This window comes from Pan paniscus, chromosome 4 (assembly GCF_029289425.2).
Source record: "Pan paniscus chromosome 4, NHGRI_mPanPan1-v2.0_pri, whole genome shotgun sequence".
NCBI lineage: Eukaryota > Metazoa > Chordata > Mammalia > Primates > Hominidae > Pan > Pan paniscus.
The window spans coordinates 114,355,562-114,383,509 of NC_073253.2; the positions used below are offsets into that span (position 1 = coordinate 114,355,562).

The 27,948-nt window shown below is 37.5% G+C and overlaps 1 protein-coding gene across 7 annotated transcripts in view; it reads left to right on the plus strand.

Annotated features, from left to right (window-relative positions):
• Positions 1-27,948, plus strand: part of DMXL1 (Dmx like 1) — a 191,335-nt gene that overhangs the window by 21,319 nt on the left and 142,068 nt on the right. For all 7 annotated transcript variants that reach the window (XM_063604600.1, XM_034960380.3, XM_063604601.1 and 4 more), the window contains 7 exons: positions 5,427-5,552; positions 9,374-9,445; positions 12,617-12,695; positions 17,584-17,716; positions 21,912-21,978; positions 23,595-23,773; positions 26,251-26,440. In XM_063604600.1, the coding sequence (XP_063460670.1) occupies positions 5,427-5,552; positions 9,374-9,445; positions 12,617-12,695; positions 17,584-17,716; positions 21,912-21,978; positions 23,595-23,773; positions 26,251-26,440 (846 nt within the window). The remainder of the gene's footprint in view (positions 1-5,426; positions 5,553-9,373; positions 9,446-12,616; positions 12,696-17,583; positions 17,717-21,911; positions 21,979-23,594; positions 23,774-26,250; positions 26,441-27,948) is intronic.

The window sequence follows — 27,948 nt, forward strand, 5'->3', positions numbered from 1 at the left end:
GTTTTAGTGTATTAACAATGTGTATTACCACAATCTGATTATAGAACATTTTCCTCACCCCCAAGAGAAATCCCGTGTCTATTACCAATCACTGTCTATTTGCCACTACCCCTAGCCACTGGCAGCTGGTATCTTACAGCCACTTACATTGCTTGTTTGCTTATTTGCACCAACTACCTTACTGACTCTATGGATTTGTCTATTCTGGACATTTCATATAAGTGAAATAATAAAATATGTGGTCTTTTGTAAAGTTCATCCATGTTCTAGCGTTTACTAGTACTTTTTATGGCTTAATAATATTCCATTGTATGGATATATACTATATTTTGTTTAGCCATTGACAGTTGATGGACATTTGAGTTGTTTCCCCTTGTGGCCATTATGAATAATGCTGGTATGAACATTGATGTACAGGTTTTTGTGTGGACATGTTTTCAGTTTTCTTGAATACAGGCATATCTTGTTTTCTTGCTCTTTCCTTTATTGCACTTCAAGTATTATGATTTTTACAAATTGAAGTTTTGTGGCAACCCTTTGTTGAGCAAATCTGTCAGCACTATTTTTCCAGTTGCATGCGCTCACTTTGTGTCTCTGTGTCGCATTTTGGTAATTCTCAAAATATTTCAAACTTTTATTATTATTATTTTTGAACAGAGTCTTGCTCTGTCGCCCAGGCTGGAGTGCAGCAACACGATCTTGGCTCAGTGCAACCTCTGCCTCCTGGGTTCAAATGAGCACGCCTGGCTAATTTTCATATTTTTAGTAGAGACTGGATTTCACCATGTTGGCCAGGCTGGTCTTGAACTCCTGACCTCAAGTGATCTGCCTGCCTTGGCCTCCCAAAGTGCTGGGATTACAGGTGTGAGCCACCATGCCTGGCCCCTTTTAAAATTATTATTATATCTGTTATGATGATCAGTGATCTTTGTTACTATTGTAATGGTTGTGGAATGCCAATGAACTGCACTCAGACCTCCCTATTCACTGAGACACAATGATATAGAAATTAGAATAGTGACAACCCTACAGTGTCTTTTAAGTGTTCAGAAAGGAAGAGTTACACATCTCTTTCTTTAAATCAAAAGCTAGAAATGATTAAGTTTAGTGAGGAGGGTGTGTCAAGATGGGCCAAAAGCTAGGCCTATTGTGCTAGTTAGCCGTTGTAAATGCAAAGGGAAAATTCCAAAGGAAACTATTAATTAAAGTTCTGCTCCATTGAACACATGAATGATAAGGAAGCAAAATAGCCTTATTGCTTATATGGAGAAGGTTTGAGTGGTCTGGCTAGAAGATCAGACCAGCCACAACATTCCTTTAAGCCAAAGCCTAATCCAGAGCAAGACCCTAACTCTTCTCAATTCCGTGAAGGGCTGGGAGAGGTGAGGAAGCTGCAAAATTAAAGTTTGAAGCCAGCAGAGGTTGGTTCATGAGGTTTAAGAAAAGAAGTCATCTTTATAACCTGTAAGTGAAAGGTAAAGCAGCAAGCGCTGAGTGATGTAGAAGCTTCGGCATGTTATCCCGAAGATCTAGCTGAGATAATTGATGAAGGTGGCTATGTGAAAGAACAGATTTTAAAGCAGATGAAACAGCCTTCTGTTGGAAGAAGATGCCACCTAGGCCTTTCATAACTAGAGAGGAGAGGTCAATGCCTGGCTTCAAAGCTTCAAAGGACAGGCTGACTCTTGTTAGGGGCTAATGCAGTTGGTAACTTTAAGTTGAAGCCCATGCCCATTTATCATTCTGAGAATCCTAGAGTCTTTAAGAATTATGCTAAACCTAGTCTGCCTGTGCTCTACAAGTGGAACAACAAAGCCCGGATGACAGCACCTATGTATACAGCACAGTTTACTAAATATTTCCAGCCCGCTGTTGAGACCTACTGCTGAGAAAAAAGATTTCCTTTCAAAATATTGCTGTTCATTGACAATGACCTGTGCTCTGATCAGGCAGGTGTACAAGGAGATTAGTGTAGTTTTTATGCTTGCTAAAACATTCATTCTGTAGTCCATGAACCAAGAAATGCTTCCAACTTTTAAAGTCTTATTTAAGAAAGTTATTTCATAAGGCTATAGCTGCTATAGATAATGATTCCTCTTATTGATCTGGACAAAGTAAATTGAAAACCTTCTGGAAAGGCTTCACCATTCTAGATGCCATTAGGGACATTTGCAATGCATAGGAGGAGGTCAAAATATCAACATTACCAAGAGTTTGGAAGAAGTTGATTTCAACCTTCACAAATTACTTTGAGGGGTTCAAGTCTTCAGTAGAGGAAGTAACTGCAGACTTACACAATCTTTTTTTTTTTTTTAATTTTTTATTTTTAGACAAGGTCTCACTCTGTTGCCTGGGCTGGAGTGTAGTGATGCTCACCACAGCCTTGACCTTCTGGGCTCAGGTTATCCTCCCACCTCAGCCTTTTGGGTAGCTGGGACTACAGGCGTATGCCTCTGCAACCAGCTAATTTTTTGTGTTTTCTGTAGAGCTGGTTTTGCCATGTTGCCCAAGCTAGTCTTTAACTCCTGGACCCAAGCGACTCACCTGTCTTGGCCTCCCAAGGTTCTGGGATTACAGATGTGAGCCACCATGCTCAGCCAAGTTCAATAATTTTATTTGATTTAAAATTTACCAAGACTACGGAGACAGCTTTGTTAACTTCTAGTACCATCGCTGAGAAAAAGTCAAATAGTAGTAGTATGATGCAGCAGCAGCAAAAGAACAAGGGTAATTCAGAACTAGATAAGTCATTGAATGATGAAGTGGTAATTGTGTTATTAGTTGGTATTTTCCTCTGTATAGTACTAAGTGTTTATTTCTGGGATTACTTTACATTTCTCAACTCTGCAAGTGTAATATTTGTATTAAGTAGTAATTTGTGTGGGCTTCAAAATTAATGTAGACTTGATGTGGGAAAATTTTGGGTCATGTTTGACAAAATACTTGCAACGTAATATCTGAAATTAGGTAGATAATTTCAGGTATAACAAAGGTGAAGTTGTGAAGACATGAGTTTTTTTATTCCACTGAAAGGAAACTGAAAATGTTGTTTAGAAGGGAGCAAATCTAAATTGTAAACATGTAAAATTCAACACAATATTTTGAGAAACAGTGACAATCAGTATTCTCAAAATTTAATATCAAGGAGAAAAATTAGTTTCTAAATTATTTGAAAGACAACTTCTCTTAAAATTAGCCTTTGGAATTTATTCTTGCTAATGGTCTTATGACAAGCCTTATGATCCCATCATGGGTATTTATATAGGAGAGGAGATCATCATGTGATTTTTTTGTTTGTTTGAGCCAGTTCTTTTCACTTTGTGAAACTAGTGGAATCATACTTGATTATTCTTTCTAATTTTTAGGTAAAATTCCAGGCAAGCATGTTAACTAGGGAAGGCCCTGTTGGTACCATGGAAATAGCAGGAGACCAAAAATCAAGAGATCAGGTTCTGAAGCCCCACTCTGCCACTGAGATGTTATCAACTTATTTGGGCCTTGATTTTCTTTTCCATATAGCACATTCATTTGTATGTTCTCTCAAGTCCCATTTTTAATATTTTTTGATAGAGTATACAGAATAATTTTGGTTTTGGTAGGAATTAAGGTATATATGAAGTATAATTTTTTTTTTTTTTTTTGAGATGGAGTTTTGCTCTTGTTGCCTAGGCTGGAGTGCAATGGCGCGATCTCAGCTTGCTGCAACCTCCACCTCCCGGGTTCAAGCGATTCTCCTGCCTCAGCCTCCCAAGTAGCTGAGATTACAGGCATACACGACCATGCCTGGCTAATTTTGTATTTTTAGTAGAGACGAGGTTTCTGCATGTAGGTCAGGCTGGTCTTGAACTCCAGACCTCAGGTGATCCGCCTGCCTCAGCCTGCCAAAGTGCTGGGATTACAGGCATGAGCCACCATGCCCAGCCTGAAGTATAATTTTTAAATATATGTGCGTGTGCAAAAATGAGGAGCAAGTAGACAGTTGATAAAAACTTTATGAACTCAGGTTGGAAAACAGTTTGTGTTAGATGTCTTATTGTTGTAACGTGTACCAGTCTATAATATGAATCCTAGGAGAACAACCATGTACCCTGTAATGGAAAAAACTCCTGTGATCAAAGAAGGTGGTAGGGAAAAGGACACACAAAAGAAGAGTTGTAGTTGGGAGAGTTATGCTAACTGTTGTAAAATTGAAAAAGAGCTATGAAATGCTTGGCAACAAGTCTTGAGCTATGTATACTTTCTTTTGTTGTGATGACTGTTTTTGTGAAATTAAATGCTTCATTTATTCCACTTATAAATTATTAGCTGCATTCTAGGCCCTTGTGTTAGAATTGAGGACTAGAGTAGAGAACAAGATAAACTTGAATCCTTCCTTTTTGGAATTTAACTTTTAATAATAGATATGGACAAAAGACGTTTAAAAATTGTGATATATGCCGTGAAGAAAATAAACAGTAATGTGATAGAAAGTAATGAGAGAGATAGTGGTTGGGAATTGTAGCCTGAATGTTGGAAAGCAGCTAACTAGAAAAGACCAGGCAGATAAAAGGCAGATAAACACCTTGAGATGTAAAAAGGAACAGAAACAAGAGCCAACTGAGAGAAGGAAAGAATAGCCTGAGATGGGTTTATAGAAGGACCACCATTTCGGATATTGACCATGGTGTGGTGTTGAGATTTTATTCCAAGTGCAGTGGAAAACTGTTGAGGGGTTTAAGCAGGGAAAATTACTTGGTGCAGTAAACATTTTTCAAATATCACTCTTTGTGGAAATGCATTAGAGGGAGGCAAGAATGGAAGTTTGCTATTAGTAGAATAGGAGAGAGATGATCATGGTTCAGTTTAGACAAGGGTGGTAGCATTCACTGGAGATGAAAAAAGTGGGCCGGGTGCAGTGGCTCACGCCTGTAATCCCAGCACTTTGGGAGGCCGAGGCGGGTGGATCACGAGGTCAGGAGATCAAGACCGTCCTGGCTAACACGGTGAAACCCCGTCTCTACTAAAAATACAAAAAATTAGCTGGGCGTGGTGGTGGGCACCTGTAGTCTCAGCTACTCGGGAAATTGAGGCAGGAGAATGGCGTGAACCTGGGAGGCGGAACTTGGAGTGAGCCGAGATTGCGCCACTGCACTCCAGCCTGGGCGACAGAGTGAGACTCCATCTCAAAAGAAAAAAGAAAAAAGTGGACAGAGTTCAGAGTTGATGCATATTTTGCAGAAAGGACTGACAGAATTTGCTAATAGGCTGTATATGGGGAGATAAGGGAAATAGTGCCAAATGTAGATTTTTTTTTAAGAAAACACCTAAAATTGGTCTTTTAAAACATTTATTCTCCCTGCCTTAAAACATGATAGTTAATACTAGTATTCTACATGGTAAATGTTTCCTTGACACTTTTATCATTTTTATTTATTTATTTTTTTTAGGCTTATGCATCTGGATGTGACATTGTAATACTGGGAAGCGATTTTGAAAGATTACAGATAATCCCAGGAGCTAAACATGGAAATATTCAAGTGGGATGTGTAGACTGTTCAATGCAACAAGGCAAGGTTTGTAATCTTCTAATATACAAATTTGTTTGGAATATGGTTTTTGTCAGGATAATCTCTGAAGTGTGTATTTCCTATTGAATTAGAGACTTGGCTTTGTTTCAAAGAAGTGTAGCTAGAAGAATTTTTGGCTGTCTAAGATGCATTCTATAGAGTGCCAGAAATTCTCTTCTTATATAATTTTAAATTATAGCATCATCTTCTCTGAGAAAGAAATACAATACTTACTGATATAGAATGAGTCTAAAGCTTACGTATTTAAAAGGTGATTGGACTGGGGGAAAGGAGTAACAATGAATCTTCAATATTTACAAATAAACTAAAGGAAATGATTTAGAGTATTTTTTTTTTTTTTGGTCTGTGAACAGGTAGTTATCTCCTTGTAACTTCCATGTAACAAGGGCTGTGTAACTTTTTGTGGAAATGAAAAACTCTTTGAGAGTTTATAATATTCTCAGCCCATAAGAAAAGTGAAAAACTTTATCTGGACTTCTATTTGCATATGAAAAGTAGAAAGGTAACCTTGAAAGTAAAATAGCAACAACATAAACAAAAGTAACAAAGTATAAAATTCTTCTAGATCAGGTTAAATACAGTTCCTGTAGTACCAGAATGAGAAAGTCATACTACTAGGCAAGGCAGCATAATATATAGCTTAAAATAACTCCATGTAGGCATAGGTGGTAAGGCCTATATATAGTTGTAGCTAGACTGGACTGAACTTCGCAAATACACTCATATGATTCCACTAGAACATTTTGTGTAAGGAATCAAAATGGTCATATTAAGAGTCCATGGACCCAATCATTTGTTTTTAAATCTAATCTTCATTTGAGGTGAACTTTCTAGGATTAAAAGTTGCCACCTGGGACTTAAAGATATTAATTATAAAATGAGTTTCTGTTTTCTGAATCTTTACATATTTGTTGGACTACTGTTCTTTTTGTTACATGGTATTCCTTCCCTTTAATATAGTTACAGGTGTCCTCTATCTTTTGTTGAGGCCTCTTATGACTTCTCGCTATACAACAAAAATGATCTTTATTATGGAATGCTGGAAATCCTTGGGTTTTGTTTTTTGTTTTTTGTTTGTTTTTGTTTGTTTGTTTTGTTTTCTGTTTTTCAGATGGAGTCTCGCTTTGTTGCCCAGGCTGGAGTGCAGTGGTGCAATCTCGGCTCACTGCAGCCTCTGGCTTCCGGGTTCAAGCAATTCTCCTGCCTCAGCCTCCCAAATAGCTGGAATTACAGGTGCTCGCCATCATACCCGGCTAATTTTTGTATTTTTAGTAGAAACGGGGTTTCATCATGTTGGTAAGTCTGGTTTCAATCTCCTGACCTAGTGATTTGCCCTCCTTGGCCTCCCAAAGTGCTGGGATTACGTGAGCCACTGCGCCCAGCCTATCCTTGAGATTTTTATTTTCATTCTCTTCATGTTTGTTTGATCTTCTAGCTCTCTTGTTCTGTAATCTTTCTTAACTGTATAAAAACTTGCTTAATACCATCTGGACTCACATGGAGCTGGTTAATGTTAAAAATCTAATTTAATACTTTCCAATATGAGCTATCTTTTTGTGATAGACTATATGACAGTCCAGGTTAGAATGAAGAAATCATGGCCGTGTGTGGTGGCTCATGCCTGTAATCCCAGAGCTTTAGGAGGGTCAAGGTGGGCAAATCGCTTGAGACCAGAAGTTTGAGACCAGCCTGGGGCAACCCTGTCTCTACAAAAATAAAAATAATAAGTAAATAGCCGGACGCGGTAGTATGCTCCTGTAGTCCTAGCTACCCGGGAAGCTGAGGCGGGAGAATCACTTGAGCCCAGGAGTTCCAGGCTGCAGTCAGCTCTGATGGCACCACTGCACTGCAGCCTGGGTGACAAAGCAAGACCCCATCTCTACAAAGAAAAACAAAAAGAGGAATTAAGAAGTCATTTGGTTTTATAATCATTCTAATGAAGAAATATTTTCTTCATTTACTGATATCAGTATTATCATAGTGGTTCCTTAAAGTATCAGGAAGAAAATTGGCAGGTTCTGGTACCTGGGGACTTCTGACTGTTTACATTTAAGAAGGAAATGTTCTTTGGGAAGCCGAGGCAGGTGGATCATGAGGTCAGGAGTTCAAGACCATTCTGGCCAAAATAGAGAAACCCCGTCTCTACTACAAAATAAAAAAAAAAAAAAAAAATTAGCTGGGCGTGGTGGCGGGCGTCTGTAATCCCAGCTACTCAGGAGGCTGAGGCAGGAGAATCGCTTGAACCCGGGAGGCAGAGGTTGCAGTGAGCTGAGATCGTGCCACTGCATTTCAACCTGGGTAACAGTGTGAGACTCCGTCTCAAAAAAAAAAAAAAAGAAGGAAATGTCATAGGCACCTGTATTTTTATTATAACTGTTTTTTTCTTTGTACTGTACTACCACCTAATTCATTTTTCTGAGAAAATTAATCCTCATTTATCCTTTTATTCATCAGCTTCAAAGTATTCTTAGCCCATTACCTTGGAAAAGTTCAAATTGTTCACCTTGGTGTGAGGCCTTTTACAACCTGGCTCAGATCTGCCTTTTTAGTCTCAGGTACACTATTGTGTTATAAGGAGCACTCTCTTCTTGGTGGGATGGTGGTCATTCACCTCTAAACATACATTGCCTCTTTTAATCTTTACACCTGTTTTCTTTTTTTTTTTTTTGAGACGGAGTCTCACTTTGTCGCCCAGGCTGGAGTGCAGTGGCGTGAACTCGGCTCACTGCAAGCTCCGCCTCCCGGGTTCACGCCATTCTCCTGCCTCAGCCTCCCGAGTAGCTGGGACTACAGGCGCCCGCCATCACGCCCGGCTAATTTTTTTTGTACTTTTTAGTAGAGACGGGGTTTCACCGTGTTAGCCAGGATGGACTCGATGTCCTGACCTCATGATCCGCCCGCCTCGGCCTCCCAAAGTGCTGGGATTACAGGCGTGAGCCACCGCGGCCGGCCTTACACCTGTTTTCATACTATGCCCTATTTATAAAGTTGAATACTCGCTGCTTTTTGAAATCCCACCCATAATTAAAGGCCCAAACTAAACACTTCCTCCAGATCAATGCAGCACAAGTGATATCTATATCCTAAGAATTCAGAAGGCTTAAAATATCCATTCACAGTTTTTTCTCCATGTTTGTTGTGTCCTCATTTCTTACCTTCTCTTTACTACATCATATGTTCTTTTTTCTATCCCTGATTCATTCATTTAATCTCTCTCTGTGTTTGATTTCCAATATTTTGATGTTCTTTATATGAGACTCACTCAAGTTATAGTAGTAGTTACCTTATAAAACAGAGCCAGGAAAGGTTATGATCCATCAATTTAAAGAGTAAATTCAAAGGATAAAATAGAATATGTTTTAAAATGTACTCAGGGAGTTTCCAGAGGAATAGACCTAAGTTATATTTTTGAAAAGTTAATGTACACTGACAGAATTGTCAATTTAGAGGATGGATGACGACAGTTAGCATTTACTGTGCATATTGTATGTCACTTATTATATGTTAGGTGTTTTACAAATGTTATTTCAACCCTCAATGCTGTTAGGAAGATAGTGTTGTACATATTATGAACACTGTAATGGAAACTAACGTTTGGAGAGATTAAGTTGCTAGTTAACGTAGTAAGTTGCAGTTCTAGGATTCTAATGCAGATGTGATAGTCTTCAAAACTGACATTCTTAAGCATCAGTGAATGAAATTGTGTGTATTGGCATATTTAAAGTTATAGTATTCATTTCTTTGCTTTTTTTGATTCATAAGTAAGTTAACATATCCCTAATAAATTCTTTTTTTCTTTTTAAAAGATTGCAGCGTCTTATGGAAATGTTATCTCCATTTTTGAACCAGTTAACCTACCAAAACAAAAGAAAAATTTGGTCAGTAATTTATGATTTCTTCTTTTAGGAATTGAAATGTTTTAAGTATTGAAAGAGTGTAAAATCAGAGTGATCATCGAGTAAATCGGTATTACTTATATACTGTAATTGAACCTACATGTTAAATTCCATTTTGATATTAAAAATAATATTTAAATTTTTCATTGGAATAGAACTAAAATAAATTGTGCCAATGAATTGTTGAAATGCTTTATTATTTTATTTCTGACATTTTTAATTTTATAATATTTCAAGAGTCAGTAACCTAAAGTTTGGCACTACTTTATTACTAGTATCAAATACCGTTGTCCAGCCATATGTGGTACTCTTTCCTTTGTTTTATAATCTACCTTTATACAGGTTTTCTGCCTCTTCAGGGCTTAACTTTCTTGCATTATTTAGATCATGTAATACAATCGTTAACAGGTCAATGAATGTTTTTCTTTATAAGCAAGCTGTACTCAGAAATAGTTCTGAAAACTGGTTACCCAATAATTTATAAATATTTGAATCATGTTAGCAGATTTTATAGGTTCTTTAATGCTTGTGCCTGTAATCCTCTCTATTTGGGAGGCTGAGGCAGGAGGATTGCATAAGGCCAGGAGTTTGAAACCAGCCTGGGCAAGATTTTAAAAAAAGTTTAGCCAGGCATGGTGGCACATGCCTACAGTCTCAGCTGCTCAGGAGGCTGAGATGGGAGGATGGTTTGAGCCCAAAAATTTGAGGTTGTGGTGAGCAATGATCGCACCACTGCATTCCAGCCAGGGTGACACAGTGAGACCCTGTCTCCAAAAATAAAAATAAAAACAAACCGTCTGAAAGAAGATAAGTGTAGTGTCATTGAAAGAGCAGTGTAAGGGAGCTAAATGATGAGAAATTATGAACACAAGGAAACAACAGACACTGAGGTCTACTTGCGGGTGGAGTGTGGCAGAAGGGAGGGGAGCAGAAAAGATAACTATTGGGTACTGGGCTTAATACCTGGGTGATGAAATAATTTGTACAAGAAAATCCCTTGACACGAATTTATCTATGTAACAAACCTTCACAGGTACTCCCAAACCTAAAATTAAAAGATTTTTTTTTAAAAAAAAAAAAAGAAAGAGCAGTGTATTGGGAGTCATAGGACTGGTTTCTATTTCTGGGTCTATCTAGCTAATTGGTCTTAGGTAAGTCAGCCTTAAGAAATTCTTTGCTTAACTCTCAAATTGATTACTATCTATTCAGTCTTGATGGGAATATTATTAGGCTAACATGTCAAAGATGGTTTAGGAATGTATTAATTATAAAGGACTAAACTGTTTTAATAGCAGACATACCTTTATATATCTTTTGATAGTTTTCATGTCATCTTCACTTAGCTCATTAGTATTTTACAAATTACTTCAAACCTAGTTTGTGCAGCCATTATTTCTTCTTTTTACGAATAAGGCAGTAGAGTAGGCTCAAAGAATATAGTGACTTGACAAGTGAAGCAGCTGTTAAGCCACAGAACTAAGAGTAAAACCATCTGTATTGATTCCTAGGTGTGAGTGTTCTTTCCTTACCTTGTGTTAATGAAAACTATTTTCTGAGTTAATTGATATTTATCTTTAAATTTCATAGAAATAGTGTTCACACTTCTGATTTCTATTTGTTTTTATAGATTGCCTAGTGAATCCAATATTTGAGCCTCTTAAAGCCTTAAGAATTAGTAATTGGCAGTACTGAAAAGAATTTTTTAAGGCGATTACCCCACCCAGCCCAGAATGGTGTATTTCAATACTCAATAAATATTTATTAAATAAAATAAGTAGCTTTTGAAAATCAGTATGTTATGTTAAAATGCCTTTATTGGGAAGGATAGAATAGAGAATTTCAATGTTTGCCCATTTTCTCCTTTCCTAATTATAATTGATGAATGTAATGTATAAAACTCAAAAAGAGGCTGGTTTATTGGCTTATCAGCACTGACTTTGCAGAAAGGACAATAAAAAACTTGATGAAGAAGGGCAAAAGTGGATCAAATGGTAAAGTTATAGACTTGAAAGATGTATAAAATCTATGATTCTAAAATATAGTTTCAGAATGTTTAGATCCTTGTAAAAATATATTCTTTCCTTTTCTTTGTATATTATGGAGTATTCTTGTGAGGTGGTGGTCTTCATGAGAGTTGCACATCACAACTACCATTGGATACATGTGCCCAAATCCTGCTCTGGGAATTTCTAAATCTGTAGCTGTGGGATTGTGTCTATGCACTTATATGTCTTGTTCTAGAGAGGGTTCTGGTATGTACTGTGATTGAAAGACATTCCTGCAAGGCAGTGTTTCATGAAAGCATATTCTGTAGGTCACCTATGTCAAAATCACCTGGGGTGTTAAAGTACAGGTTTCTGTGCCCCATCCTGAAGCTTTTGAACCTGAATTTTTGGGCACAGGTCTCGGAAATTTGAATTTTTAGTAACATCTCAGGCTATTATTTGTTGTACCAAAGTTTGAGAGCCACCACATTAAGAGAGTATGAATCTCAATCTGTAATTGGGCTGTGAACTCAACTTAGTGTAGGCCACAACCCGAATTTAAAAAGAGAATGAAATAGAGAAAATATCAGAGTATGTCACATGTAATAAGGACAAACATAGGTTATATTTATTTGTATGTGTGTGTGTTCTGGGTCAAAGTACATTGTGTATTTCTTACTGATTTGCAGGCAGAAAAAAAGGGAAAAATTTCGCTTTAAGAAGTTGTAAGGCCATAAATTATATAGTAGTATCAAAATGGTACATCTTTTATTCTGAATTTTCCCACATACTATTATGATCTCAGATGGGGACAAAACAGTAAAAGAGAAGGAAATGTCAAATAGTAAAGCCACAGACACATTTAAAATTAACTTTTTAACTGTAATAATAAAGTAATAATTAAATCTGAGGCTAATAAGACTGTTATCCAAGGTAGCGTATGGTTATTGATTGTTTATACTAAAGATAGAATTTTGACCACCAGTTATGGATATTCTCTCACATACCTTCTTTATCATGCGTTCTCTATTTTTGTTGACTGAACTGAACATTTTGTTATCTTTAAAATTGACTGCCTGTGTTATTGTAAGAATAACAAGCATAAACGTACACATTTGACAGAAAATATGCCAATCATAATGGGCTAAATGACTTTTCTTAATTTTAGGAATTATATAGTCAGTGGCAGAAAAGTGGCCAATTTTTTCTGGAATCAATAGCACACAATATAACCTGGGATCCCACAGGTAAGAAAATAAGCAGGATTAACTAAAATGAAATATCACTTGCCTAGTTGTTCTTATTTTTATTACTCTTATGTATTTCACTTCTGCTGTGTGTGAGATTGTGGGGAATACCAAAGAAGTAAAATGGATTATGCCCTTTTAGAGTTTATACTGAAATGAAGACAGATATGCACTGTAAGAAATGAGAGAATGTTCTAAGTGCCATAATAGGATACCCATTGTTTTTGGAAAGAGATATTTCTCTGGAGAATTAACGTTTCATTGAAAAGGAGCCTTTGGACCTGAGAGTAAACAGACTTTAGCAATGAGAGTTGGGTAGATGGAACAGGAAAAAAGTGAAATTTAAGAAAATATATGCCAGGCGTGGTGGCTCACGCCTGTATTCCCAGCACTTTGGGAGGCTGAGGTGGGCAGATCACCTGAGGTTGGGAGTTCAAGACCAGCCTGACCAACATGGAGAAACCCTGTCTCTACTAAAAATACAAAAAATTAGCTGGGCATAGTGGCGCATGCCTGTAATGCCAGCTACTTGGGAGGCTGAGGCTGGAGAATCGTTTGAACCTGGAAGGTGGAGGTTGCAGTGAGCTGAGCTCATGCCATTGCACTGCAGCCTGGGCAACAAGAGTGAAACTGTCTCAAAAAAAAAAAAGGAAGAAAATATAATGAATATATGTATCAGTTATCTATTTCTGCATTAGAAAAGCATCGTCCAAAATGATGGATGGCTTAAAACATCCATCATTTTATTGCTTATGATTCTGTTGGTCAGGAAGGCTCTGTGGGAATGGCTTGTCTATTGTTCCATGTGGTAGTGACTGAAGCAGTTTATCTGCAGCTAAAAGATCCAAGAAAGGCTTTGTTCACATATCTGGGCCTTGCTGCTTGCTATCTACTGGAATGCCTTTGTTCTCCTCCACATGGCCTCTTCTGTGGCCCTCTCTAGCAGGGCAGCCTGGATTTTACATGGTGGCTGCATTCTGAGAGTGAAAGTAGAAGCTGCAAGGAAGTCCCAGAATGTTATTGCTGCCACATTATATGGTCACAGGTCCAGCTAATATTAAGGGTTGGGAGACATAGACTCCACCTCTTGATGAAAGATATGGCAAAGTCATATTACATGGAGGCATCAACACAGGGAGACATAATTTATTGGGAGCCATTTTTACCATTCTACAAAAGTGAGGGAAGGCACAGAGAGAGAAAGCATAAGATACATTATAATAAGGATTAGTATTTCGCTGGGCTGAGTCTCAGTGGTGGTAAGGAGATAAGACCTTACCATGTTATAGGAGACCTTTAAAGTCATGCTAAAAATTTGAATTTAATTCTTTATGGTTGTCTAAAAACTATAGGTTTTCAAAAGAGGCTAGTGATACAAGATTTATGGTTTTGCGAGATTTGTCTGCTAGCAGTGAGTTAGAAGGGTCAGTGGCAAATGGAACAGGAGAAGGAGTGACCTTTGGAGAGGTTGTATTCTCATTAGTCTGGATGAGAAATAAGAACTTATTTCAATGCCTTTTCCATAGTAGGTGTTCAATTAATATTAAATGAATTAATGAATAGTGAAAGGTATACATGGATATGAAATGTGTTTAGGCAGTAGAATTGACATAACAACTGGATTTGAAATTACTTTGAGAGTATCTATGACCACACAAAGAGTAATATGTAGGAGTTAGAGGTAGTGGAACATAAGGTATTAATTGGATATGTGGACCTTGAGAAGCTTGTATATCATAAAGCAATATATAGACATTTGAATCTAGAACATAAAAAGTTATCTTTGGGGCTGGGCACGGTGGTTCAAACCTGTAATATCAGCACTTTAGGAGGCTGAGTGGGGAGAATTGCTTGAGCCCAGGAGTTTGAGACCAGCCTGGGCAACATAGGGAGACTCCATCTCTACAAAAAAATTTTTGAAAAGTTAGGCAGGCTTGGTGGCTGGCACCTGAGGTCTCAGCTATTCAGGAGGCTGAGGTGGGAGGCTTGTTTGAGCCCAGGAGGTTGAGGCTGCAGTGAGCCATGATTGTGCTACTGCTTTCTAGCCTGGGTGACAGAGCAAGAACTTGTCTCAGAAAAAAAAAAAAGAAAAGTTATCTTTGAGACATAGAAGTCATCAGAGAGAGAGATATAAAACTATTGGTAAACTGATTACAATGCCTTTCTTTTGTGTCCAAATTTACTATTTTATGTTGCCTAATTCATAAGATTTTCTGTTTTAGACTTTTTATGCTTTTTTCCTGCTTTACTATCCATAATATCCTGCTTTAATATCTGTAATTTAATATCTGTAATATCTAATTCTTAGAGTTTGAAATCAGTATACCATATTATATCTTACCTACTTTTGTTTCATTCCATACCTGGGATTAAGTTTGTATTCTGTATTAAATTCTTAATCTTTTATGGGATATCTTAATGTTATCTTCAGTTTATATTAAGCAAAAGAAAAGTTGTATCTGTTGGTAAGTTCAAAAGTGGAATAATCAACATATTTAAATGGAATGTTTCATTACTTCTTGTGCTTTTTTTTGCCCCCTGTCTATGAAACCTTCTGTCTAGTTGCTCTACTATTTATTGAGCTTCTGCTTAGTGCCTGGCCTGTGCTAGAGACTTTGTGCATATTATATAGCTAATTCTTACAACAACTGTATTTAAACCTCAGATTTTATAGATGAGAACATTGAATTTCAGAAATTACCCAACTAGATCAAATTCACATGGCTAATTAAGCATCTTACTTGGGATTTAGACACAGGGATTTCTGATCTAAAGTCTATGCCAGAGATCCACTTTCCTTTTGAAACAAGAAAACAAGGGCGAAGCATGCTGGCCCATACCTGTAATCCCAGCAGTTTGGGAGGCTGAGTTGGGAGGATCGCTTGAGCCCAGGAGTTTGAGACCAGCCTGGGCAACATAGCAAGACCCTGTCTCTTCAAAAAATTTTAAAAAGTGATTGTTCTAGAAATACACAAATCTATAGTCTTAAATTGCCAAGGTGAATGCCATCTTTATTGTCAGCTTTTTTGCCAAAATTGCTTGTCTTTTGTATGGATGATAGCACGGCCTTCTACTTAATTCCCAAGTCATAGAGTTGGAATCTGTCCTTTAACCCTCTTGTTTTTTCTCTGTATTTATTTGGTGTCAAATCTTGACAATTCTTTTTTTCATTTTTTCTTGAGACAGGGTCTTGCTCTGTTGCCCAGGCTAGACTGCAGTAGCACAATCATAGCTCACTGCAGCCTTGACTCCCCAGGCTTGAGTGATCCTTTCACCTCAGCCTCCCTAGTGTCTGGTACTACAAGTGCGTGTCTAACTAATTTTTGTAATTTTTTTCTGTGGAGGCAGGGTTTCACTATGTTGCCCAGACAGGTCTTGAACTCCTGGGCTCAAGCAGTCCTCCCACCTTGGCCTCCCAAAGTGGTGGGATTACAGGTGTGAGCCACTGCACCCAGCCTTGACAATATTTTTTGAAACGGCTTTCAAATGCTTGCTTTTTAAATATTTGGTTGAGATCCTCATTATTTACCATCTGAATTTTTTTTTCTTTTTTTTTTGAGGTGGTGTTTCGCTCTTGTTGCTCAGGCTGGAGTGCAATGGTGTGATCTCAACTCACTGCAACCTCTGCCTCCTGGGTTCAAGTGATTCTCCTGCCTCAGCCTCTTGAGTAGCTGGGTTTACAGGCATGCTCCACCATGCCCGGCTAATTTTGTATTTTTAGTAGAGATGGGTTTCTCCATGTTGGTCAGGTTAATCTTGGACTCCCGACCTCAGGTGATCCACCCGCCTTGGCCTCCCAAAGTGCTGGGATTACAGGTGTGAGCCACCGTGCCTGGCCTACCATCTGAATTTCTATAGTTAATTAACCAGGTTTAATAGTTTAATAGTTGGTTAACCACACACTTATGGTTTCCCTGATGTTGTCTGTCTCTGGAGTTGTTTTCTAAAAAGTATTTTTAACCTTCTTTGTATACTAGAGTCTTTGAAATTTCGATGTAAGTTACATATTATCTTTCTGGAAAAAATGCACATATTGTATGTGTGATTTTTTTATGTTATCTCAGTAGAGGGAGACTCACAGGCCTCTCCATCTGTTGACTGCCCCTCTTCCAGTTAAGCCCTCTTGTTCTGAAATACAGATCCAATTTTGTAACAACTCCCCCACAATCCCCCACTGCCACTTGAAAATCTTTTACTCCCAACTACCTATAACAAAGTCCAAACGCTGTGAACTTGAAAAACTCTTCACAGTCTCACCTTGGCATTTTTTCCATAGTAATTTTTTTTCTAGCCTTTCTATGTACGTTATTCGTTAACCTATACCAGATTAAGAGGCATTCTTGGGAAAATACATGAATTTATATGTCTTCATGCCTTTGTTCATGTTAGGTTTCCTTTCTGAAATGCCTGTCTCTTCTGCTTATTCATCCATTAAGGACCAGTTTGCATTTCCTCACTTTTCCTGGCACTTTTACTACAGGTACACATTAATGTCTCCTTCCTGTGGGCTTCCATAAAGCTTTGCATGCATTTCTGTCATGTATGTAACACTTCTACATGGTATCATATTTCCATGTCTTTCTGCTGAAATATGAACTCATGAAAAACGACAATGTTTTGTTTGTCATTGTATTTCCAATGTCTAGCACAGTGCCTGGGACAAAGAAGATGCTCATTAAATACTTGTTAAATGAGAGATTATAAGATTTCTTCCTTTCTATCTCAAGCTATTTTAATGAAATTAAAATACAGCCTTCTCCTCCGTTCTTCAAAATTTTTTTTGATATTTGACTTTTTTTTAGAAGTTGTTTTATATGAAATTCTTGAGCATGTAAATTAAGTCACTATTAAATACCTAAATAATAAATGATGAATAATTTTTTTTTAGGCAGTCGTCTTTTAACTGGTTCCAGCTATTTGCAACTCTGGTCCAATACTAACTTGGAGAAGCCAACTGAAGATGAAAATTTAAATAAAACAGATCTTAACTTTGGAGATTGGAAATGCATTTGGCATTGCAAGTAAGCAATTAATCAGGGGAGTAAACTGATAAACCAGTTGTTCTATGTGGTTTTATTATAAATGTATTTTAGTTGTGTAAAACCACACTGACATAAAAAGTATTGATTTTTAGTCTATGATATGCTTTTTCTTATACACAGATAATTCTCTATTTCCCGTGTTCTACAAATACATTTTTTAAAAATGTCAAATAAAATAGGAAGAAACAAATGTGTAAGGCTTACATGAAGACCATTAAATACAAACTTGCCAAATTATATGAAAAGATAGATGACTTTCATGCTTTTGAATGGAAGACTTCCTATTGTGAAGAAATCTATTTTTCCCACATAATCTATATATTGAACATAATCCCTGCCAGAATCTGAGTGGAATTTCTATTAAGCATAGTTCTAAACTCTACTTAAAAGGACAAATATGGGAAAGTCAGAGAAATTCTGAAAGAAAAGAAGAATAAAGATATACAGTATAGTACAATGAATTCTAATGCCACAGATGATCAAGCATTTTGTTATTGATGTAGGAACAGACAGATTAGGATCCAGGATTAGACTCTGGAGTGCAATGATGTGAGGCTTACTGCAACCTCCACCTCCCTGGTTCAAGCAATTCTCCTGCCTCAGCCTCCTGAGGCACTGGGATTATAGGCACGCGCCACCACATCTGGCTAATTTTTGTATTTTTAGTAGAGACGGGGTTTCACCATGTTGGCCAGGCTGGTCTTGAACTCCTGACCTCAGGTGATCTGCCCGCCTCAGCCTCCCAAAGTGCTGGCATTACAGGTGTGAGCCACTGTGCTCAGCCTTAAGATAGTCTTTTATAGCAGGGAAAACTAGCTAGCTCTGTAGACGGGAAATTAAATTAGAGTCTTTCATACCTGATACCAAAACAAATGTGAGATGGAAAAAATTTCTATAAAATGAAACAAAAATATTAGAGGAAAATACAGGTGAAATTTTATATTTTAGAGCTACATTGTCCAGTATGGTAGCCACTAATTACATGTTATTATTGAGCACTTGAAATGCAACTAGTCCAAATTGAGATGTGCTGGACTTCAAAAATTTAGTATTAAAAATAGTGTAAAATATCTCTAACGTTTAAAAAAAATGTTGAAATGATGTTTTTATATATTAGGTTAAATAAAAAATATTAATTTTGCGTGTTTTAACTTTTTTTAAAAATGTGGCTGATAGGAAATTTAAAATTACATATTTGGCTAACATTTGTCATTTATGTTATATTGCTGTTCGACAAGAAATGCTGCTTTAGAGTTAGGGAAAGACTAAGAATGACACCCAAACTGGAAATGGATAGGATAGGAAAAATTAATAGTTCTAACCGTATCAATAAAACATTTCTATAAAGCAAATTGTCCATAAGGGAAGAAACACAAACATGAGGAGAAATATGTGCAGTTTTGGGCAAATGCGTTTTTAAAAGTAGGCCTTAAATTAGTTAGAAAAGAACAGGTATAACAATAGTAAGCAACATTGGGCAATGGAGAGAAAATTTTAACAAGGTATAGCACATATTAAAAATAAGTGCAATAAGAGGTGATCTCACTTGAAATCAAGAATGTGAAATGTTCAGAAAAAGGATGAATCTTATCTAATAGTGTTTAGAGAAATAGGTGCTCTTGTATACTGTCAATAAGGGAGTACAGTTGATATTATCTTTATTTTTTTTTTTTTTGAGACGAAGTCTCGCTCTGTCGCCCAGCCTGGAATGCAGTGGTGTGATCTCGGCTCACTGCAAGCTCCGCCTCCCGGGTTCATACCATTCTCCTGCCTCGGCCTCCCAAGTAGTTGGGACTACAGGCGCTCTACCACCACGCCCGGCTAATTTTTTGTGTTTTTAGTGGAAACGGGGTTTCACCATGTTAGCCATGATGGTCTCAATCTCCTGACCTCGTGATCTGCCTGCCTCAGCCTCCCAAAGTGCTGGGATTACAGGCATGAGCCACCGTGCTCGGCCTGATAATATCTTTCTAGAGCACATTTTGGAAGTATGATTCAACAGGCTTAATTTTTTTCATATCCTTTAAATAAGATTTCCAGGTTTCATTCCTTCATTCAACAAATATTTGTTGAATGGTTGCAGTCAGCTTTAAAGATGCTTAGAATATTGCAATGAACAGATAGGGGTAGATAGAAAATAAACCAGTAAACTGGTGTAACAGGATTTAAGTGAAACTGACTAGGTTTATATGAAGTGGTGATAGCATAAATATCACATACCAAAGTAAGGCAGACGTCCCATATGTAGAATTTACAGAGGAGATTTCAAAGGAGCTCGTTCCATGTATTTTGCACCCCTCAGATAGGTAATGGGTTAACATGTAGAAAGGGAACAGAATTTTGCATAAATAATTCTTTAGAAAGAGCTGTAGGCTGGATTCGGTGGCTCACGCCTGTAATCTGAACACTTTGGGAGGCCGAGGTGGGTGGATCACCTGAGGTCGGCAATTCAAGACCAGCCTGGCCACCACGGCGAAACCCCGTCTCTACTAAAAATACAAAAATTAGCCAGGCGTGGTGGTGCATGCCTGTAATCCCAGCTACTTGGGAGGCTGAGGCATGAGAATAGCTTGAACCCGGTGGCGGAGGTTACAATGAGCTGAGATCACACCACTGCACTCCAGCCTGGGCAATAGAGTGAGACTCCATCTCAGTAAAAAAAAGAAAAAAATAATAATAGTATTTTGTCTTAAGGATATCCTTAGGATTAACCAGATGTTCTAAAAATGTGTGTGCAGGCATGTTCACTTCTCTTTTTTGTTGTTGTTGTTGCAGCAAAAATTAGAAAACAGCAGTGAAAAATTATTTGAAATCATTGTATGTATATATATGTAAACATATACAGTGGAATATAAGCCAGTAAAGTAATAATGTAGATCTGTACACCTGCACACATATACACATCTTTTGCATCTATATGCAAAGATGTTCATGACATATTTTTGTTGTTGTTGTTGTTCGAGATGGAGTCTTGCTCTGTCACCCAGGCTGAGTATAGTGGTGTGATCTTGGCTCACTGCAACCTCTACCTCCTGGGTTCAAGCAATTCTTCTGCCTCAGCCTTCCAAGTAGCTGGGATTACAGGGGCGTGCCACCACGCCTGGCTAATTTTTTGTATTTTTAGTAGAGATGGGGTTTCATCATGTTGGCCAGGCTGGTCTCGAACTCCTGACCTTGTGGTCTGCCCACTTCAGGCTCCCAAAGTGCTGGGATTACAGGCGTGAGCCACTGTGCCCAGCCCATGACATATTTTTTTAGTGGGTGATAAGTGTGACTTCAGTTTCTAGCCCTACTTCTCCCACCTTTTCCTGCAGAAAGTAGAGAGAGTGGAGAGAAGGATTTGGAAGTTTATGTATTAAAATGTTAACATTGGCTTTGTCCAAGGAAAGGATGTGGTGGTACTGATGAAAAATGTAAATGATTTCATTTGGTTTTTATCTACCTGTATCAACTTTTCTGTAATGTATTATGCTTAAAATCAGAAAAAAAAGTTATTTGTATCTGAAATGAAATGTGACAGAATTCCTCTTTGGATATCTTTATAAATAAATTTAGAATTGACCTATCTAATCATGAATTTGGGCAAAGAAAAGGAAAGCAGTGATAGTGGTGAGTGTCTTGAGATCAGTATATATGAGTAGCTGTAAGGGAAGGCAATGAAGAGAAATGAACCAAAGTTCCTTTCAGAAGAAAAGGCAAGTATCTACCAAGTATATAGGTGAAGCTGGTAGGCTGAATCCCTAATTGTTGCAAGTCCCCTGTTAACCCACACATAATCTTTAATTAGGTAAGTATTACCCTAAGGCAAACTTATTATATATTATCCATGAAAATGTATGTTGGCATATAGGGATCCATGGTTCTGGAAACTAGATTTTCAGATTTAAAAAATGAAACCATTCTCTCTCATTCTAAGGGAATGAAAGTTACAACTTTTGTTTTAGGCTTTAAAGATTTTGACAAGCCATTCCTTCCATGAGTCTATGGGTGTATGTTTTTATATTTAAAATTTATCTTACTAACTAGTTCATTTTTCAGGTACACAAAGATGTGAGTGTGAAACTTATAACATTTTCTGTCTTTTGAACCAATTGCTGATTTATAATTTTGAGAATATTGAACTTTTTCTTTTTAGTTTTCATTGCAAATTATTCCTTATCTGTTTAATTTACAGAACTGCTTCCCAAGTTCATTTAATGAAATTTTCACCAGATGGAGAATTTTTTGCCACTGCTGGGAAGGTAAATTTTGAAAATGCTATTGCCAAATTATGTGTTTATAGTTTACTTTGAAACTTTAAAAACATCAACTGGCTTCATTCTTTTATTTATTTAACTTGAAAATAATAGTTTCCATTAAAAATTTGTTTTTTTGTTTGTTTGTTTTGAGGTGGAGACTCACTCTATCATCCAGACTGGAGTGCAGTGGCACGATCTTGGCTCACTGCAGCCTCTGCCTCCCAGGTTCAAGCGATTCTCCTGCCTCAGCCTCTCAAGTAGCTGGGACTATAGCCACACACCACTATGTCCGTCTAATTTTTGTATTTTTTAATAGAGACGGGATTTCACCATCTTGGCCAGGCTGGTCTTGAACTCCTGACCTCGTGATCCGCCCACCTCGGCCTCCCAAAGTGCTGAGATTATAGGCGTGAGTCACCATGCCCGGCCATTAAAAATTTGAAATAGCAAAAATTGACTCCATTATTGTGGTGTTAAAAGACTGTGTGATATAATTGAAATTACATAGACTTAGGGGCAGATCTGGATATAAATCTGCCATTTACCAGCTTTATCACCTTGGGCAAGTTAATCTTATTGAGCCTTTCTTTTCTCATGTGTAATATGAGGATAAAAACACCTACCTCATAGGTCATTAATCGTAGGATTAATTTAGACAATATATGCAGTATAGAGTGAGCGGCACAGTGCCTTTCATGTAGTATACAATCAATAAAGCATAGCTTCGATTTATATTACCTTTTAGCTGATGTGTATTAGGCTGTTTTTAATATATAAGACTTCATAGGCTTTCTAGAAAGATACTAGTAACCATTTCTTTAGTGTGCATACTTTATTACCTGTCTATTTTAAAGCAATGTATTTCTTTGAAGTTATTTTTATTCATTGGTTCATAGAGCATTTCATGAGCTGCTAATAAGTCAAATTATTGTTCTCATGGCTCAAAGCATTCTGCAAACTAAGAGTGTAAGATACTCTAAAACCACAGTAAGGTTTTTGTTTTTTAGGAGAGAAGTTGAGCTGTTTATTCTGATTGACTTTACAGGTGGGAACTCAGTTATAGCTTAAAAGCAGTACCTGGTACATTCTAGTCCCCTTTGCTTTTCCTTTATTTCCCCAATTATGACTATAAATTTGATTGTACAAAGAATATTTTATATAGTATTTATATATTAACTCATTTTTTTCACCATCAACATTTTCTTTGAAAAGTCACATGAAAATTCATGAAAAGTATCTCTTTTTTTCAATAATTAGCAGTCTTCATAAGTCTGCTAGTGGTGTTGATTACTTATTTAATATTTGGCTTACTGGAAAAGACGTCCTTAATTTTATCTTTCAGTGTTTCCTGAATGACTCCATTCCCCATACTCTAGTAATTAGTAAGCATTTTTCTTGAACACAGAATACACACATTCACACACTTCAGTTTTTAAAGCACAGTTAGGCAATGCTAATAGAAAAGTGCCAGAATCAGAATTTTCTTAATTCCTCTGTGCTCAACGTCTCTTCCCATCCCCAAGTTCTTGCCATTGGGGAGAAAATTCTTACTTTTGCTATTTGATTTAATCTTTAATTCTGATCTCCATGATTTTCTGTTTTGTTTTTTTTTTCCTTAGGATGACTGTCTTTTGAAGGTATGGTATAATGTAGAAAACTGGCGGACAGCTGTTACTTCTCCAGATGGAAGTTCAGAAAAACAATCCCAAGGAGAAATTGACTTTTCTTTTGTGTATCTGGCCCATCCTCGAGCAGTAAATGGATTTTCCTGGCGTAAAACAAGCAAATATATGCCTAGGTCAGTGGATTGGTCATTTCCCCCCACATATTAAGGGAACATCATCTTTGTTACTTTGATTGCTTCTCTCACTTTTGAGAGTCCATAGTTACAGGACTTCTGAGCCTATGAAGATTAGAGTAATATTAAATCGTCTCTGGCCTGCACATCTCTGGCTGTGGCTCAACTATGTTTGATGCTTAGGATAAGAGCCGTATTAAAGGAGTTTAAGCTGGGATAGTTTACTCCATATCAGATGTCTTTAAGTCACAGAGTTGTACATATTTTCTTTTTCTTTGTGTTTTGTGTCTAATTCTGTCATCTGTTTTCTCCAGATTGTTGTTTGTTTATATTTTTACATAAATACTCTGTCGTCTTGTACCTTCTAGTATGTCTTCCCTGGTTTTCTTCTTTTAAAAAATAGCTTTATTAAGAGGATATATCATGAGTTCTTGTATGTTTATTTGACTACACCCAGCATATCTGAGGAAAAGAGAGAGTAGGTTAATACCCTACCTTATTCTTCTTTGAAACAGCTATAAGTTTAACCACCAAAGCACACAGTACACACACATACATATCCTCAGTATCTTCTTTTTTTTTTCTGTAGTTCTGGAAAGAGTTAATGTAATACTGAATTTTAGTAGGTTATAGAGACCTATTACTTAAATACAGGTATAAATTCCCTATTTTTGTTTGTTTTTTATGTGTTTTTGTTTTGTTTAGTTTTGAGACAGGGTCTTGCTTTATCACCCAGACTGGAGCGCAGTGCCCCAGTCATGGCTCACTGCAACGTCTGCCTCCTGGGCTCAAGTGATCCTCCCGCCTCAGCGTCTCAAATAGCGGGGACTACAGGTGTGTGCCACCATGCTGGGCTAATATATTTTTTTCTTTTTGGATTTTTTGTAGAGATGGGGTTTTGCCATGTTGCCCAGGCTTGTCTTGAACTCCTGAGCTCAGGCGATCTGCCTGCCTCAGTCTCCCAAAGTGCTGGAATTACAAGCATGAGCCATGTGCGCAGCCAGAAATCCCATTTTGTACTGTATGGCCATTTTCAACTTGGCCACACCATGTGGCATTTTTTCCCTACCTTTTCACTGTTCTATGAATTTTGCTGACTAGATGTTTTGAGCTATAGTGTAGCTATAGCCAGGACAGGGATAGAGAAAAGAGAGTGAGAAAAAATGGAGGGAGATGGGTGTGAGGATGGGGAAAGGAGGAGAAACAAGGGGTTGGGGAAGGAAAGGAAAAAGATGGTAGGAAGGGAGAGGTAGGGGACAGAAGGAGAGAGGTAGAAAGGGAAGGTGGCCTGGAAAGGCTGTGAAAGCAAAGAATGGTGGGAGAGAGAAGCCCGGAGAGGAGGTAGAAAGGGAGAAGAAAACAAGGAAGTAGACAGAAAGAGGAGAGGGCGCCAGAGGGAGAGAGATGCAAGAATGGAGGAGGGAAGGAGAAGGAGAGAGCAACCAATACAAATTATGCTGTTCTCCCTTCTCTTCTGCAACTTCTTTTTTAGTCAGTTAGGTAAGTTTAACAAAGTGGCTACTAGACAATATTTTGATTTCTCATTTACTTTAACTCACTGAGTTACTGATAAAACCTGCTGATTGTTCCGTTTTTAAAAATCAGATACGTATGCTGGAACAAGTTACTACTACAAAATATTGTGACTTTTTCTTTCTTTCTTCTAAACTTACTGAATTCCCTGATGGAAGGTAGTCCTTGTTGATAGGGTTTCAGCCTTTGAGCTCTTGTTGCTTGTGGGACTTATTAACATATATGTAATTGATTTTTGCTTTTATTTTAAGGAGGTGGCAAAAAGGAAATTAACTGAAAGTCAAGGATGACTAAGGAGGGGGAAGTGTTTAGTACTTTATCATGAATATTCAATTCTTGCATTTCACTGCTTTGGGCATCTGTTAGGTAAGGACAGAATAAGTGTACTCAGTAGTTACTGTAGCTTTTTGTGACAGTGTGCAGGTGCCTTTATAGGAAGTAGAAATGAAGCATATGATATAATTCAAAGAACTATCCACTCAATAAATCAGAAAATTTTATTAGAAGATGTGGTTATTTCTTGTGTGTCAACTGAGAGATTGTGGCTTAATCTCAGTCTTTGTTTTTTTAGATGTAAAAAGAATCTTATTGAGTGCTGGGATGGTGGCACACACCTGTAATCCCAGGATGAGGCGGGAGGATTACTTGAGCCAGAGGATTGCTTGAATCCAGGAGTTTGAGAGCACCCTGGGCAACATAGTGAGACCACATCTCTTAAAAAAAAGAAAGAACATTTGGCAACCTTATTGAAACAAGAACTACTGAATTCTAGGCAGAAAAGAAATAGGTTGGCAAGCATTTGCTGTGATGAAATCTGTACATATTGATATTTTCTTCATTGGTACCTTAGTTGGTACATTTAAGTAATTACAGAAACGTTGTAGAATTTCTGTGATACTATGTGAAATTTGTATTTTTGCTTCTAAAATCTTTTCATTCCTTAGGGCTTCTGTATGTAATGTACTGTTGACTTGCTGCAAAGATAATGTGTGTCGTCTTTGGGTAGAGACATTTTTACCAAATGATTGTTTGCTATACGGAGGTGACTGCAGCCACTGGACTGAATCTATTAATTTAACAAATAACTTCAAGAGAAATGCTTCCAGTAAAGAACGAGTTCAAAATGCTTTAGAAGTGAGTGTTTTTGTTACATTACTTACTACAAGTTTTAAAACCTTTGGTACATTGCCTTTTTGGTAACACAGTAATGTTATAAAAAAATCTATATCCTAGGAAAATAATTCTTAGAAAATTTTCAGTTCTATTTGGTTCAAAAAACATATTTTTATCTAGATTTTGTCTGGAACACAAAACTACCTATAATTATGAAGTTACTCTTAGGTTTACTGATGATGATAAAAGGATGATTACATTTGACTTAGCTGAAGTAACATGAAGTAAAATCTGAGAATGCAGAGATTTAACTCTGAAAATAACTTATTTTTTCTTTCTTAGAGCTTGAGTAGTTTATCCTATTCTGTTCTTCTACCATTTTATCTTTAGAAAACCCACCCCACCCCCAGAACTTGGGGTCTTTACAAATTAATATTGAAAGTAAAAGTCAATTTTTGATTTTTGGACACGCTAAAGGTAGAATAGTAATACATTTGATTGTACCCTAAAGGCTGAGAAACAATAGTAGAATAGTAATACCGATTCTTCCAATTTTTTTTTTTTTTTTTTCTGAGACAGATTCTCACTCTGTCAACCAGGCTGGAGTGCAGTGGCATGATCTTGGCTCACGGTATTCCTGGCCTTAGACTCCTGAGTAGCTGGAATTACAGGTGTGCATCACCACGCCCAGCTAATTTTTGTATTTTTAATAGGGGGAGGGCTTTACCGTGTTTGCCAGGGCTGGTCTCGAACTCTTGACCTCAAGTGATCTACCTGCCTCGGCCTCCCAAAGGACTGGGATTACAGGCATAAGCCATGGCGCTCGGCCTATTATTTTCTTAATATTGAAAACGAAGTGATTTTATTTCTTGTGGATTTTTTTTTTTTGGGTGGGGGAGTTGTTTTGTTGTTGTTTTTTGAGACAGAGTCTCTGTCTGTCACCCAGGATGGAGTGTAGTGGGGCAATACCAGCTCACTGCAACCTCTGCTTCCTGGGTTCAAGCAGTTCTCCCTCCTCAGCCTCCTGAGTAGCTGGGATTACAGGTGTGTGCCACCACTCCTGGCTAATTTTTGTATTTAAAGTGGAGATGGGGTTTTGCCATGTTGGCTCAAGTAATCCTCCCACACAGGTTGGTCTCGAACTCCTGGCCTCAAGTGATCTGACTGCCTTGGCCTCCCAAAGTGCTGGGATCACAGGCGTGAGCCACCATGCCCGGCCCTGAAAACAGAAGTGATTTTGAAACAATTTATCTTTGAATGCTTTGTATGATTATGCAGCAACAATTTTTCTAATTTGAATAGTATTCTGATGCCTCAGAATATAATAAATTCTGTATTGATTCAACAACGAATAGAATGGTTACATGTAGTAATAGCTGAAAGAAGTTACTGACCAGGAATCTGAAGACTTGTTCTACCTTTTGCCCTGCCTCTTCTTAGCTAGATGATCTTGGGTTCTATATAGACCATTTTATCATATGAAAGATGGGAATAACAATATTTGCACTGCCTGCCTCATGGCATCAAAT